General features: G+C 38.9%; 1 protein-coding gene across 1 annotated transcript in view; it reads left to right on the top strand.

Moving 5' to 3' along the window:
• The window catches only part of HECTD4 (HECT domain E3 ubiquitin protein ligase 4), a 187886-nt gene that overhangs the window by 80997 nt on the left and 89866 nt on the right, over window positions 1–17023 (top strand). The window contains exons 10-21 of the mRNA XM_065889553.1: window positions 116–229; window positions 968–1108; window positions 5366–5598; window positions 6008–6153; window positions 6974–7044; window positions 7948–8053; window positions 8649–8769; window positions 9457–9585; window positions 11584–11708; window positions 13579–13732; window positions 14192–14292; window positions 16092–16290. Of these exons, the coding sequence (XP_065745625.1) occupies window positions 116–229; window positions 968–1108; window positions 5366–5598; window positions 6008–6153; window positions 6974–7044; window positions 7948–8053; window positions 8649–8769; window positions 9457–9585; window positions 11584–11708; window positions 13579–13732; window positions 14192–14292; window positions 16092–16290 (1640 nt within the window). The remainder of the gene's footprint in view (window positions 1–115; window positions 230–967; window positions 1109–5365; window positions 5599–6007; window positions 6154–6973; window positions 7045–7947; window positions 8054–8648; window positions 8770–9456; window positions 9586–11583; window positions 11709–13578; window positions 13733–14191; window positions 14293–16091; window positions 16291–17023) is intronic.

The raw sequence follows: 17023 nt of genomic DNA, 5'->3' as shown, positions 1-17023 counted from the left end.
CTGCGCCACCAGGGAAGCCCAAGATGTGATTTTTATAAAGTCTTGTTAAGAGGCTAAAGTTTAAGCTAACCATCATCTTAAGGCTTATTAAACAGCTTAATATTTGTTTCTGAAGTCCTAGCTTCTAGCTTGGTGTATAATATTTCGGATGGTCAGTTCACAAGTCGTGCCGATCTCATAGATGCTGCTGGAAGCTCATTGGGGCGTGGTGCTCTTGTACCAGGATTGGGTAAGAAATAAATGCCCACATTTATTTTCCTTGGAAAATTCAAAATTTAAGCAATTTCTCTTAAAAACTCTTGCTAATTCTCTATGGTATTCTAGTTTCCTTGAAAGAATTTTTTTATGCTACTCTTTAATTGTGAGGATTAGTATAAGAAATTGTCATATGTGAAATTCCTCTGTATAAATTACTATTGAAGATACTGTCCATTAGGTTGTGTAATGTTGTCTATAACAAATTCTTCTTAAAGTTTATGCCATTAAAAAGGTTTATTTCCCTTGAGGGATTAGTATACTTCTTATTGTTAGAAAATGAGCATTATGTTAGCGCATTGGATTTTCTCTTTGCCTTGGCACCTAGGGAGCTCATATCTAAGTTTTGGGCTCAGTTACTAAGGCTTTTACTGTGTGTTAATGTTAATTAGCCCTGTTGTACCTGGGTTTTACTGTAAGCCACTTAAATCCTTTTTGGAATTAAAAAGGTCACATGTAAGTCAGTTACTAAAAACTTTCTATTCCATGAGGCTTATTCCATTCTCACATATGAGTTAAGCCGAGTAGACATTGAATCCTGCCTTCCTACTGAGCCCCAATCTAATGCTTTGCCAGCATTGGGGGGATGTGGGATGTGGCTTGCCAGCACTGGGGAGAATCCTTGCCCTTTCATTCTTTAGCAGTGCTTATGAGAAGTATGTATCAAGCAGTCAATGGTATGATAGTTGAATAAAGGATGTTCTTTTTGCAGGTGCCTGTTACGATACAGTGAACAACATGCTATGGACATGCTCGAATGACTATATCGATCAATGGTGTAATCCTGGGAATCAGGCCTTCCATTACGTCTGTCAGAGACTTGGAGTCAGCCATATCATCACTGAGCCCAAAGGTAAGGTGCACTCATAGTCCTACAGGAAGAGATTTTTCCCCCATGAAATAGGAGAGAGTACAGCAGCATTAGTAAGTGGCAACATAGCCCAAGCAGCAAAATGTGTCAACAGCCTTCCCTCTTTGAATTTAGAAACCTAGAATTCTTATTATCTGATGGGTTTATGATTAAGTAAATAAGTGTGTAAATAAATAGAGCTTTTGAGGTGGTCCACAGACTTTTTTAAAGGAAAATTGTTATGTCCCTTCTGAAATTGTCAGAACTTTGGGACAGAAGTTCGTTCTTTATTTGTACTTGGTGTGGGATTATATATGCTGTTATAATGTTTTGCATTAATAACAACTTACTTATACACAGACTTACAATTTTGATAGACTATCTGGTAAAGGACCTTTATATTTCTTAATATTAAGATTCTTAATATAAGTTAATATTAACGTAAAATCTTTTGACTTCAAAGTCAACTATAGTGGTATATATGGTGTAGTGAGTAGCTCAGCAAATCCTCTTCTGATAAAGCAATGATAAAATGGACTGAATTACCAAAAATAACTATTTCTATAAAATTAAAATGCCAACTAAAAAAAAATTAACTATTTCTAGGCTCTGGAAGTTGACCAAAGGCATATACCAAATTGAGATACGGTATTCATAAAAAAAAAAACCCCACTGAACTTTGGCTAAGAACAGTAGAAGTCTGTGATGTTCTTAGCTGCGGACACTCCTGTCCCCTACCTTAAGCTCGGTCAGTGCAGTAATTCCATCAGGGTGGGGCAGATCATGGAAGCCAGCAGCTTGGCTGCTAGAAGGGGCTGACTGATTTGGAGCAGAGCATGGAAAAAAACTCACACACAGCAGCAATGTCAGTAACAGTAGTGGTCTTGGTGGCAAACAAACAGCGACAACCAGTGGCTTAGCTAGCCTGAGGTTGTGGTCCTGGTTAGGGCAAGCATCGAACCAGCAAACTAGCCAGAAATTTACTAGTGAGATGTGGGTAGTGAGAAAGCTACAAAGGGCCTTTGTAAGCTCCCCAAACATCTGCAGAGAAGACGCCAGAGAAGGCCCAAGTTGTTCACACAAGCCTAGCTGAAAATGAGCCTGCATACACATGCAGAGATTTGAGAGGGCCCACAGAAGGTGAAAAGCACAGAATAGTTTAAAACTGCCTAAACTTTGATGTGCTTCCCCCAGAAAACGTGGCCTCCATCCAGGGTGGAAGTATTACTGGCTCAGGGTGTTTGAGCACAACCTCTGACTCAGACGAGGTAACCACTAGGAAGGCAGGCTTAAAAATAAAAATGACAATAATAAAAATAAACAAATGAAAGAAAGTAAAAACGAAAATAGAAATAAGAATTTAAGAAAACAAAGTGAGCGGAGGAGAAATCAGTAGCTAAACACTGCAGGCAAAACTCAGATATTAGACTTAGCAGATGAAGACTCCAAAGCAGCCTTTAGAAGTAAATTCAAAGAACTAAAGGAAACCATGTTTAAAAGATTAAAGAAAAGTATGATGACCATGAATAAACAGAGAATTTCAACACAGAATTTATTTAAAAAAAACAAAAAACAAAAAAAAAGACAAAAGAACCAGTTGGAAATTCTGGATTTGAAAAGTTCAATGACTGAAGAGAAAAAAATCACTGGAGTAGCTCTATAGCAGATTTGAGATGGTGGGAGAAATAATCAGCAAACTTGGATATAGATGGATAGAGTTATCCTATCTGAAGAATAGAAGAAGACACTTTTAAGGAATACCAGTCAGATATTTTGTAGAATTTCCCTCAGTTTGGGGTCATCTGTTGTTTCGTCCTTTAAAACTGAGGTTATAGATTTGGGGGAAGAACACCACAGAGGTGAAGTGCTTTTCTCATTACATCATATCACAGGGTACATGATAGCAGCATGACTTATTACTAGTGATATTAAAATTGATCACTTGGTTTAAATGCCAGCTTTCTTCACTGCAGAGTGAAGAAAGCTTCTTCCCCTTCCATATTCAATTTGTTAGAAGCAAGACATTAAGCCCACACTCATGGGAAGGGGAATTAAGCTTCACCTCCTGGAAGGAAAAGCATCAGAGACATATGTTAATTACCACAGTAATTAATATTTTGGAGGAGGTGATACTTTGAGACTTTGGAATTATCTATTAGATTTTCTGTTTCTTCTTGTGTTTGTCTTGGTAGTTGTATCTTTCTAGAAATTTGTGCATTTTATCTAAGTTTTCTATTTTTTCCTTTTTTTTTTTTTTTTTTTTTGCGGTACGCGGGCCTCTCACTGCTGCGGCCTCTCCCATTGCCGAGCACAGGCTCCAGACGGGCAGGCTCAGCGGCCATGGCTCATGGGCCCAGCCGCTCCGCGGCATGTGGGATCTTCCCAGACTGGGGCACAAAACTGTGTCCCCTGCATCAGCAGGTGGACTCTCAACCACTGCACCACCAGGGAAGCCCTAAGTTTTCTTATTTGTTGGCATAAAGTTGCTCCTAGTATTATAATTAGTTTAATTTTTATAGGATCAGTAATAATTTCTCTGCTTTCACTCTTGATTTTGGTATTTGTATAAATTTAATAAAAAACATTGTTTTGTGCACTTAGAATGGGTGAACTTCATGGTATGTGTAAATTGTATCTTGTAAAACAGCAAAAAAGAAGAAATTTATATATTGTGACTCCCTAATTATTATCTCCAAGCCTCTTGCCTCAACTCCAGTCCATGTATTCGTCTCTACTTGGATATCTAACATCTTCAACTTAACATGTCAAAAACAAACTCCCTGTATCTCCCCCCTACAAATCTACACCTACCGAGTCCTCCATATTCCAGTATATGGATCACTATTCTTTCATATGCTCAGACCAAAAAATTAAGTTACCTTTGACTTTCTTTCTCTAATACCCCACATCCAAATGGACATCAGCAAATCCTGTCAGCTCCCATCTTCAAGATGTATTCCAAGTCTAACCATTTCCCTCTATCTCTGCTGCTACAACTCTAGTCTAGGCCATCATCTTCACCCAGATTATCATAGTAGCCCCCTCACTGGTCTTCCTATTTCCCCTGCAGTCGCCCTCCTCCACCCTGCTTAGGCTTACCTCCACACGGCAGCCAGAGTCTTCTACAATGTACATAGTCAGATCTGTCACTCTTCTGCTCAGACACCTCCACTGGCTTCCCATCTAACTCAGAATGAAATTTAAAGACCTCAGTTATTTGGGTAGATTCCCAAAGCTACCTTTCAAAAAGTGTTTGGTGAAGACGAACAATACGAGCCTGAATTCTGTTGTTGTGAGATCAAGGACTCATAAAGGCACAGAAGAGAGGGGGACCCAGCCAGGCCTTAGGGTTAACATGCAATTGAAAAGTTTAGTTTTGGCAGGGTTTACCTTCTGATAGGTTTTCCTTGAGTCCTTTCCTCATAGCTCACGGTGCCCACAATCCTTTTGCAGCTCTAAGGTCACCCCACCCAAGCCTGACTCTCCAAGGTTACCTACTTTCTTGTTTCTTTTATGCAGTTCATTTCAGCTGGTTTAAGGAAAAAAGCAATCTTTTTTTCCTGTACTTTGCCTGTTTAGATTATTTTCACCTCCATTCCCTGAATGTCTATAACTATGATGAGGCATTCATTATTATATAAGAGGATGCTGGTCAGTTCTCTTTAACCAAGGTTGAACTGATGTCTGTCTAGGCTGTGGTAACTAAATGAGATCAGACTGTGTAAAATATTTGAGGTACCATGGGAGGAGATATTTCTCAGCTGGAGAGGGTGGTGGGTGTTACCAGAGAGGAGGCATAGAAGATGAAGAGATTTTTCTAGAATAGTTACCACCATGGGATCTGAGCTGAGATGGCTTGAATTCAAATCCCAGCTCTACCACTTAGTAGCTGTGTGACCTAGGGCGAGTTACTGAACCTCTCTAATTCTTGAGTCACTCCTCTACAAAACAGGGCTAAAATAGTCTAAGTTGATAATGATATTGTAAGGTAAAGCATGTAAAGCATTCAGCCCATTGTCTAGCATATAGAAAGGACTCAAGAAGTGGTAGCTACTTATGCCCTTTAAAAAAATGGAAATTCCCAGGTGTTTTCACCCCAGCATTCTGTGGCAGGGAAAAGGGTTCTCCAGCAGTAGTGGGAGAGATTGAAGGCAAGATAGTCTCTTCTGGTGTGCGTGCACCTTTTGCAAGTCAGAGGTATGTTCCTTGGTGGCCACCCAGAGATGTCTTTCCTCACTGACTTTCCTTTTCATCTTCTAGAAGAGGCTATAACCACGAATGAGGTTATAAACCAATTATTGCACCATGTTGGTGCGATGTGCATACACCAACTCAATCTTCTTGCTACCAACCCCAATCTTCCAATCACAAGTGTCTTGGGCAAGCAGCATCCAATTGAAGCACACCATCTTAGCAGTATTTGTGACATTATGGAGAAGGCCATGGTTAATGGAGACACCTGTATCATACGCTGCATTCTCGTTGTCTTTCAGGTAAATACACTGTTTTGAGATAAATAAAATAGAGAAAAAGAAACACAAACCTTGGCTTCAGTCAGCTAATTTCTACCAGAAGAAAAATGTAATAACATTCCTGTTTTGCATCTTACCACATTCTAATCCTGTAATTAGAATTATCATCATATTCATAGCACTGCAGTTAATGGAGTATTGCTATATGTACTGATATATACTCATTGCAAGTAATATATGTAAAACATTTACTGTAATTATACCATTATGCAGTAAAAGCGATTGTGGTTAAAAATCCACCTGGGTATTCATTCATAAGAATAACTAGCGTGAAAAAAAAAAAGAATAACTAGTGTGTTCTTTTTTCATAGGGATAATTTTATCCCCAGTAGAATTAGCATTTTCAGATATACCCCTTATGTTTCTGTAGGTGGTGTTTAAATTTTTCTTCAGCCCACAAACTGAAAGGAATCGAGACATCATTCGACGGTCGGGGTTGCTTCTTTGGCAGTTGTTGATGGCACCAAAAGATCAAATTTGCCCTGAAATTCAGAAGGAAGTCTGCCTTGCCATCAGGTAATCAGCACCCGATTTTCTCAGTGCTCTCTGCAGAGGGCTTCTCCTGCACTACATTGTAACTTTCCCTTCAGACTGGTTGCCTGGATGTCTCTTACCCCATCCCACAGTCAGGACCTCACGTGTAGAGGATAATCTAACTGGAGAGAAGTTTGTGGCCCCACTCCCAGAGGACTCAGGCTGTCCATGTACATACACTCCTCATCTCACTTTCGGATCTTAAAACAAGACCAGAAAAAAATCCCTTTAAATAGATATTTTGGTGGTTTGCAACTGGATGTTCTTCTCATTTGGGTCAAAGTGTGGCAAGGTGGTTAAGAAACAGGCTTTGGCAGCAGATAGACCTGGATTCTAGTCTTTGCTCTGCCACTGACTTCCCAAATGATTTTTTGGCACATTCTGCATACAGCTAGTTTGACTACATTGACTTTTTTTTTTTTAATTTTATTGGGGTATAGTTGCTTTACAGTGTTGTGTTAGTTTCTGCTGTACAGCAAAGTGAATCAGCTATACGTATACATATCTCCCCTCTTTTTTGGATTTCCATACATTGACTTTTTATAGCTCAATTCTCTTTAACCAGTTCTGCATCTAGCCTCAGATAAGTTATCATTTTGGTAATTCACAAGTATGAGAAGGAGAGGGATACTGTTTATCAGGGAGGTCATTGGACTACATCACAACAGTGAATTTAGTTTCAGTTGCTTTCTTAGTGGTGAAACTGTACTCAAACTGGCATCTTTTAATAAAAATTTAAATATTTAGAATTTGGATTTTCTAGAACGTGTTTAAAAGCTTTTCGACTTTTCTGTCATTTCAGCTCTGGTTTAAATATCTTGTACCCAGGTGAAACTGAAATCAATAACTTACTTAAGCTGGTCTTAACAGAAGGTGAGAATTATCCTTTAATTACCCTTGAAAAAACAACCTTTTTTGTCCCTAAAGAAATGACTGAATTTTATTTTATTTTTCTTCATATCTGTTAGTCAACGTTATTTTATAAACTTCCCTCTTAGGAGTGCTTTTGCTGCATCGCATAAGTTTTGGGTCGTCATGTTTTTGTTGTCATTTGTTTCTATGTATTTTTTGATTTCCTCCTTGATTTCTTCAGTGATCTCTTGCTTATTTAATAGCAGATTGTTTAGCCTCGTGTGTTTGTGTTTTCTACAGTTCTTTTCCTGTAATTGATTTCTAATCTCACAGTGTTGTGGCTGGAAAAAATGCTTGATATGATTTCAGTGTTCTTAAATTTACCGAGGCTTGATCTCAGTGTTATTTTTAAAATGCACATATGCCAACACTTAAACTAGATGGAAAGCAGAAACCATGTTCTATGTATTGTCAAGTTTTATAAACCTCTTTCTATCCCCACTGTGTAGCATAATGTACCTCACTGTAGATGTTTAATGAACATTAAAGATAATGATTTCTTGGGATTTCTAAGCCAGTTTTTTCCCCACACATTAAAATCCAACTTTTAAAGTTAGACTCAATGACAATGACAAAATTCACCATGTTAAAGACACCCTGCATTTATAAGCAATATTAGTTTGAGGAATTAGAAATCACATTTCCTGAAATGTCAAGACAGTAACTACACTTAAATCAGGATGTACTGGTTAAAGAAAGTCTGACTGGTTGTGATACAGTTTTTGCTGCTGTTGTTTGTGTAAGTACATATGCCTGGTGCCCCTAGATTGTCGACAGTCTGCTCATTTAAAAACTTTTTTAAAATAACATCAGTTTTCTAAGTGTAATTATCAAGGTAGTTTATGGAGCTTTGTTCTGTGTTAGGAGAGAGAAATAGCGGCCTCTCCCAGCTGCGGGATGTGATCCTAACCAATTTAGCTGAACAGCTTCAAAACAACCGATTTGGCAGCGAGGAGGATGATCATTACAGGTGATGTGATGCTGTGTTATTCACTGCTAGCCTTTTCTATGTGTTTTTCTCAGTAATTAATTTACAGTTGAATGTGTTTGATCAACTTTAGTCTCCTGTAATATCCTATATGATAATTGGCATGTTAAGTCTAAAGTGTGGATCAGTTGAAAGGTAATAAATCCCACAGTTGCCCTAAGAAATGATAATAGCACATTTCAGTTTAATGAGTATAACAGCTTGAGCCTGGAAGAAGGGTACTTAGCAGAAATAACAGGTGGAGCTTATTTAAGAAATCTTGGTGGAGGGTGTCATCAAACTGCTGGTCTGTGAGAGAGGGTGAAGGTGTGGTTTGAGCTGGTGAGGGGAAGAAGGTGTGTCTCTCAAGCTATTTATAAAATACTTGAACTAGGTGCTTAAGTACCATTGTGTTTCCATAAATTTGATTCAGATAATATACCTAGTTGTTAGAATCATCACTGAGTAAGATGGTTTACTTAGAGAACCAGTGAATTTTGTATCTTCTATTTGTCATCTTGTACCCATTGTATAAATTTTATCCTTTTATTATTAAACCATTATTATCTTATTGTTACATTTTTCCTGCATTTTAAAGACTAAATGACGAACTTTTACACTACATTCTGAAGATTGTTGTACGAGAATCCTGTATCTTAATCACCAAGTGCCAAACTGTCTCTAAAGATGATTTTCAAAAACTCCTTTCAACTGTGCCTGTAAGTAAAAATGTGTTTAATGAAAGCAAAATTATATCAAGTTTCCCTGTTTTCATTTTACTGTATTGAAGTGTGTGTGTACACACATACTTTGCAAGGACAGACTTAATTGATGAAAGTCAATGAATGACTGTGCTTGTCTTAGAAATGTAGAAATAGACAAATCCACTTCAAGTACTTTCTCAAAAGACTTTATTCCTCCTGCTTAAATGTCTTGATGCAATAAATTGTTAGACTGAATTTGGATGTTTTCATTGTGTTTAAAATACTGGGTGGGGATTTCCCTTCTATTAATTTTTAATTTAGCATTGTTTTCTAAACCATCAGTGTTTTACAGAAACTGATAAGAAATAAAAGATTCTTTTAAGGGTTTGGGTAGAGTCTTCTCTCATGGAGATGCATGTGAGGGGAAGCGTGGGTAGGAAGAATTAATTATTAAGAGGCAAAAATTCAAGTATTGGAGTGATTAGTGAGAAATATGTAGCAGAAGGCAGAAAGTTATGGTAAATGTGTCAAATTATGTATCAAAAGCCATGTGGAAATAAGTCACCTGAGAAACTAACTTGGTCTGTTTTCTGTACTTTCTCTTTTGCTTCCCTTGTCGAAATCTTTAAAAAACATGAGGATTACATGAGCCCTTCTTTCAGTAGGGTTTAGGTCATTTAAACGCCCTTATTTGTATTAAAGGCTGCATCCTCCTGCCTGCGCTATCTGATGGCAGTTCAGAACCACCTTCTCAGTAACACTGTTTTGATTAAACCTGATGAGAATGATGACAGTGACAACTCCTTGCAGGGAGAGACATTGAAGGTACAGGTAAACACCAAGCTTTATTCTAACGATGCTTTCTACCCAGTGTGTAAAGCACAGCTTAAATGGCTAAATTTCTGTGTATTATGACGTCAGATTTCACCATGTGGCTTATATTTTTGTGCGAGGTAATATTAGGTCTCTCATTTCATAGATTTTTATGTCATTGCACAGTGGTTACCATATTTGTGACACTCTCATAATGTGTTATCCACGTGCTCCTGTCAGTCTTTTTGTGCCTTTGTTTATTTTCATCTCTTTTTAAGAACTATAAAATACGGCACTTACAAGTGATCTCATACGCACCTGAAAGTTTTATATATAAATATATATATATATCTGTATGTATATGTATATAGATATAGATAAATCAGGGAGCATAACATTTTAAAACAGTTTTGACATTTTGGCTGGTTTATTATGTTCTCTTGATTCAAATAATTTTAAAAGGTGATAATTTTCTCACAATCCTTATGTTGAATAATTTCTGAACCTATAGTTCATTCCATTTTCTGTAATTATTTTTAAGTTAGCTTCTGTGTAAACTCAATAATTTGTTCCCACATGGCAATTTATAGCAATCCACAGATTTTTTTTTTTATAGCCGTGGTTGTTATAATTTTGACAGATGCTTGAGGCTGTTGTTTGCATTGTTCTTCAGAATTTTATCTTTGTGGGAGAATTAGAGAAATCAATAACTCGATTCTTCCTTAAAATGTTGACTAAAACACACTGAAAAATTAACTAAGGAAGCCATAATTAAAGATAAAAGCCACTATAGTTTGCCCTTTTCTTACCCCTTTTATGCATATATACTATATAAATAAGAGATTTTACATACCTGCTAGTTCATATTTATGGGTTTATCTCATTATGTAATCAATTTTTAAACAGGCAGAAATACCTGAATTAATCATTTAAATTGCTGACACTATTTATTAACTTACCTTGCCTTAGTTTCCTAATCAGTAAAAAGGGGCCATAACATCTCCCTTGTGAGGCTGCAGTGGGGATTAGAGCTGAGGCCTGTGCAGTAGCTGGATGTGCTGCTGCCGGCATGTAGTCAGTAGGTGAAGGCTGATCGGGTTGATTAGTATGACTTAAGCCATGATTTTTCTCATCTAGTCAGTTCAGAATTCCTTTTCTCTTAATGATAAAAATATCTAAATAATACCCCAAAAAGACTCCAGAAAATTCCAACAATGAAAACCAGTGTTTTTTATTTGAAAGGTTAAATGTTATAAGTTCTTAATTAACCCATGGAAGGAAATACTCTTGGTAAAGGCAGAGTAGGCTGGCTTATCTAGGAATTCTGGGAAAAATAAAAGATACAGATTTCACCTAAAGGGTTAGTTTGGTTGTATTTTTTTTTCCCTAATAGAAAATAACCGTAAACTAAACATTTCTATGATCTTAACTAGTGTTTCTTAACACATTATTTAGTATTTGTACTCCCGTGAACTCTCCAATAGTTATTTTTAATGTTTAATAGCCTGTAACTGCCTGCTACTTTAGTTGAATTTTTTAACTTGCCTCTTTTCAAGTGTAATGTTTTAAATCATTAAGTAAAAAGGTCACTTGTACTGTTTCAGAATGTTGTGTTTTTGTCTCATTTTATTCACCGCCTATACATGCGCCTTTTACTGTTCTGTTTTTCTCTTTAGCTATCCTCATACCACCCAAGGCAATCTTCCACCTGGACATTTTCTGGGCTGGCCACCGGGAGCTCTCTTGTGCTGGAGGGGATGGGAGAAATGCCTTTTCTCCTGGGGACTCGGTGTGCTCCCCGTGAAATACTGCGTATTTCTGTCAGCACTCCAGACCTTAGCCTCCCAACTCAAATTGTTACTTGCCATCCTAGCGGAACTTACTGCTTTGGGCTTATTCTGGCCACCTCATTATTTAATTTGGAAATGCATCATTAAATACATCATTTCATGTTGTGATTGTAAGTGTATATTCATCACAAAGCTTAAAAATAATTTTATGATATTTCCTACCTAGGAGCTAAAGGTCAGTATTTTGGCTCTTGCCACCCAAATCCTGACTGGATGTGATGAAGTGTTGGAAATGCTACAGCAGGTCACAACTGCCCTCATAAATAGTGACATAGCTGACCGGGAGCAGAGGTGAGGAAATGGGTTGTGAACTGTGACCTGCTGCCATTCAGGAAGAAGAATTTGCTTATGAAAGGGAAATCTTTTAGAAGAGAACATCAAATGTTCATTGAATATAGAGGGATCTTTGTGAGAACAGATTGAAATGGCAAGTGTTTCAAAGCTAAACACAGTTGAACTTTCAATTAATGGTGCTTTTAGGTGGGACTGGGCTGACAACCACGATCTAAGGGTAGCAAGGTGTGGTGGACACCATCGTCTCTGTCACTTGGGTCTTCTACCATCAACACTCCCAAATTGGCCTTTCCTTTGATTATCTAACTCAGCACTATGTGCACTTAGTTCCCTTATGGTAAGTACTTTAGGGAGGTAGAAGTGACTTAGTGATACAGATAATTAACTGCTAATGCAAAAGATGACACTGACATGATATCTCAAGATTTTACTGTAATTTTATTTCTCCAAATACAGGAGTAATCTATGTATAGGGTAAACTTCTCTTTCCTAGTATTAAAGCTCTTTCTCCATACTCCCCATTAAAATTTCTGCTGTGGTTTGTTGTCAGAGATGAGTTACATCCTGTGTTCGTTGATGATTTCAGTGTTGAGATGCTGATCTGAAACAATCATGCGGTGTGTTTTTCCTCCAGTAACCCTGTCTGTCCCATGTCCCTGTTTCTCGCCTACTCCCAGAGTAGGTGGGCAGGTTGGAACTGAGAATAATATAATCCAGAAAGGAGTTGCACTGGGGCTTGTTAGGACATGTAAGGTTCACTGCTGGCACGTGGTGCAGATCTGCCCTGGGGAGGAAGTACAGTCTGAGAGCTGGGGAGATGTGGGGGTTGGTTCCGGTTCCAGCCCCAGTACCCTAAGCAGTTTTAGAAAATTTACATAACACACATGTTTCTTCGGGTGAGTCATATACCTTAATTCTTCTAGCAGAGGATTGGGATATTAAGAGTGTGATTTTAGGTGATCATTTCATAATATACACATATATCAAATCATTAATTGTACACCTTAAATTTATACAGTGATGTCAGTTATATATCAGTAAAACCGGCGGGGGGGTGGAAAGAACGTGATTTTAAAGGCAGATTAAAAATCTGCCTGCAGGGCTTCCTTGGTGGCGCAGTGGTTCGGAATCCACCTGCTAATGCAGGGGACATGGGTTCGAGCCCTGGTCTGGGAAGATCCCACATGCTGCGGAGCAGCTGGGCCCGTGAGCCACAATTAACTGAGCCTGCGCGTCTGGAGCCTGTGCTCCGCAACAACAGAGGCCGCGATAGTGAGAGGCCTGCGCACCATGATGAAGAGTGGCCCCCGCTTGCCACACTAGAGAAAGCCCTCGCACAGAAACGAAGACCCAACACAGCCATAAATAAATAAATAAAAAAAAAAAAAAAAAAAATCTGCCTGCCTCTGTCCCCGACATGAACCAGTTTCTCTAGGTCAGAAGTGGGTATCGCTGCTCTGGGCAGCTGAGTCAGTGTTGTAGCCATTCACTGGCTCCTTATCAGAGACTCAGTGCAGCACTGTGACCTGCAGCCCCAGAGGCAAGGAGACTTGGCAGGTGGGAACTAGAGTAGCTGTTTGCATTTTAGAACCCATTTATAAAGTGCTTCGAAGGTGCTGTGAAATGCACCATGTAAACTTTTTGGGGGGCAAAATCACAGGTCGGAGGTGAAATCTATTACTAGATTTCTGTTCTCTCCCTCTCCCTCATGGAAGGAGGGAAATTTGTAGACTGAATTGCTGTAAAGGTAAGTGCTTAGCTAGTTTAAGGAGGTGCAGTTTAAGAGAATTTGTCAGATAAGAACGATAATAGCTTCTTTACATGCTTGGGAACTGCTTAAGCTATGTGTTTTCTTGAACTTCCGTAGGTTAAAAGGCTTGGAACAAGTTACTAAGGCTACTATGCTCGGTCACCTTCTTCCTGTGTTACTGACCTCCCTGATGCATCCAAATTTACAGACTCTGACCATGGCCGATGCCCTGATGCCTCAGCTAGTGCAGCTGGTACTTTATACCAGTCAGGTATGATCCTAGGCGTGCCAAAGTGAACTGCTCTTCAGGAGCAGGAAATAAAGCAGAATAAAGGTGGAATGAAGAAAAACATTGTGTCCTAAAAAATAAGCTGAAATATTAAAGGAAAACATGTAATTTGTTAGACTGAATTACTTACTGCAATCTTTTAACAAATATTAATTGCCGGTCAGCTGTAAAAATGCTGTCTACGATGCAGCTGAGATCCTTTCATTATATTTAGTCTCCTGAGCCCTTGCTGGATATTGGTAACTAATATAAATGATATATTCCATTCCAATGTTAAATAAAACAGTATTAAGTGGTCTAAGTAGCAAAGCATTTCTTAGTGAAAGAGAGCAGGCTAGGATTGTAAAAAGATGATTTAAGTGAGAATTCTAAGTTTGGCTGTAGTACCATCCCAATAACTGACAAGTAAGCACTTTAGGACATGATGATTTTGTGTTTCAGACGGCTTTGCTGCTCAAAACCCAGTGTCCGGTTTTTGCTGAGGTGGGCTGTTCCCCATGTGGTGCATCAGACCAGAAGGGCAGGCTGTTCCCTGATGAGAGGTAAGGGATGCTGCTTCCTTGCAGGAACCTCTGCCACGTTTTCTTCTGGTGAAAGCCTAGTACTCCTTTTACAACAATGATTTTTCTAACTGGGAAAAGAAGGAGACTTCAGGGGCAAAATTTTACAGATAATTATAGAATTGCTTTGGAGATTATAAGAACAGGTTAGAACAAATTTCCCCACAGATCAAGAGATTAGTTCAAAACTGAAAAGTTCTCATATACAAATAATGGAGATGTTTGACTTTGGCAGACAGTTTGACAGTTTTTTAAAAAGTAAACATACATCTACCATATGACCCAGCTATTCCACTTCTAGGTATGTGCACAAAAGAAAAGAAAGCACAGATTCTTTGTGAAGGTTCATTAACAGCTTTAGTTAAAATAGGCCAAAACAAGAAACAACTCAAATGTCCATCAACAAGTAAAGGGGTAACACACTGTGGTATAGCCATACAATGGAATCCTACTCAGCAATAAAAAGGAATGAACTACTGATATTTTCAACAGCACAGATGAGTCTTAGAATACTTATGCTGAGTGAAAGAAGCCAGAGCCACCTAAGAAGTACAAACTGTATGATTCTATTTATATAAAGCTCTAGAAAATACAAAGTAATTTCTAGTGAAATAAAGCAAAGAAGTGATCACCTGGATTACCAAGAGGATGGAGGAAACTTCACAGGTGTAACATATGGCCAAACTGACCAAATTGTACACTTTAAATATATGCCATTTATTATATGTCAATTACGTCTCACTAAAGCCATCTTTAAAAACATTGATCAGAAAGGAAGGACTTCAGGTTTCTCTAGAGCAGCGTGCTGTCCAGTTGAGCTTTGTGCGGTGATGAAAATTTGTATCTTTGTTGTTCGATGCTGTTGGCCACGGCCACGTGCTGTTACTGAGCACTTGCTGTGTGGCCAATGTGAACAGGAAACTGAATTTTACACTGTGTTTCATTTAGATTCAACTTAAATGGCCACATTTGACGAAGTAGCCCCCACATTGGATAGTGCAGAGCTGAAAGGGAGTAAGAGAATTCCACAAGAGCTAAGTTTAGGATACAGGAGTTTGTATTCCACAGTCTTGGGCTGTGAAGTCCTTGAGAGTTCAAATACAGCAGAGAAGAGGACCTTTGAAGGCACTTTAGTAAATATTAGAGTAAAAGTAGTCATGCAGTCTCATGGGTTTTTCAACAATTGACATTTAGATATAAACAAAGGAAACTTTACAGGACACTTTGGAAAGTGGCCAATCTCCCCCCCCCCCCCCCCCCCCCCCCCCCCCCCCGGCCGCCGGGAGGAATTTTAAATGAGAGTTGGCAAGATCTTCTCCTGGATATGAATTGGGATTCCCCCTTGAAAAAAGGTGGGGGCGGGGGGGGAATGCAAATATATTGTCTAACAAAGAAAAAAGAACCTTAGATACAGGAATGTTAAAAATGTTTCTGGGGCTTCCCTGGTGGCGCAGTGGTTAAGAGTCCGCCTGCCAATGCAGGGGACACGGGTTCGTGCCCCGGTCCGGGAAGATCCCACATGCCACAGAGCGGCTGGGCCCGTGAGCCATGGCCGCTGAGCCTGCGCGTCTGGAGCCTGTGCTCCACAACGGGAGAGGCTACAACAGTGAGAGGCCGGCGTACTGGAAAAAAAAAAAAAAAAAATGTTTCTGGTTACAGTGTTGTCATACTGTATGTTGTGGAAAATTAGAGCAAAATTTCTTACCTTTTGTATTTTATTGTGTATACATTTTCCTTTCCTTGCTGTTAAGCTCAATCACTTTCTCTTTGTCTGGTTTTAGAATGCTGGAAGAGAAGGAAGAGCCAGGGTTTCTCACTGGTTTAAAGATTCCTGCTCCATGGGCTGCTGGGAAGACTGTGGAAACAGTCCATCCTGTCAGAGACAACTATAAATTTAAAGAAACTGTCCATATCCCTGGAGCTCGCTGCCTATACCTTAGATTTGATAGCAGATGCTCTTCACAATATGACTATGACAAAGTAAGCAAGAACTGATTTAGTACTGGTTTCACCTCTAATAAGCTGATTTCTTAGATGCTTCTTATTTTTCTTTGCTGCTGGTCACCATTCTTGACTTACTTCTGTCTGCAGATACCTCTTAGGAGAGCTTCCTAAGATAATGCCTTGAAGGGTAGTGACTGGGGAGTCAGAGCCAGCACCTCTGCAGTCTAAGAACAGTGTTTTAATGATGTGTTGAAAGTGGACTTTTGTAAGCTTTCAAAGATGTAGATCCAAGTCAAAGGAAATTTTCTTTTCCATGCTGTTTCACTCTTGCCTTCCCTCTGTGCTTAGAATTCCTGTAGATGTGGGTGTCCACTCATCTAAAAAGGTCTTACTGCCCAATTCTTGGGCTTCTCATGTATCTTTTGGGAGAAGGTGGCTTTTTAGAAGGGTTTCAGATGTGCCTAGGATCTGGTTTATATTTATTTAAATTATTGGTTCTTCTTTGCCATTACCTCAGGGCCCACATAGATTTTGAGGAAGTATAGTTTCCAACCTAGTGGCTGAACAATTATAAGTAAAAGGAAGCATGTTAGGGGTTGAAGTATTTTCTTCTGTCTCTAATTGTTGCATTGTAAACCTCGTGTTGAACTTACAAGGAAAGGCTAATGAAATTGTGATGTGTAATGTATAAGAACAACTGAAGGATTGTCTGATAGTGTTTTATGTACACAGGACTTTTTTTGGTAGATTGTTAGCTATCTTGTCTTTT

This window comes from Phocoena phocoena, chromosome 13, assembly GCF_963924675.1.
Source record: "Phocoena phocoena chromosome 13, mPhoPho1.1, whole genome shotgun sequence".
NCBI classification, from domain to species: domain Eukaryota; kingdom Metazoa; phylum Chordata; class Mammalia; order Artiodactyla; family Phocoenidae; genus Phocoena; species Phocoena phocoena.
This window is presented reverse-complemented; position numbering and strand designations above follow the sequence as displayed.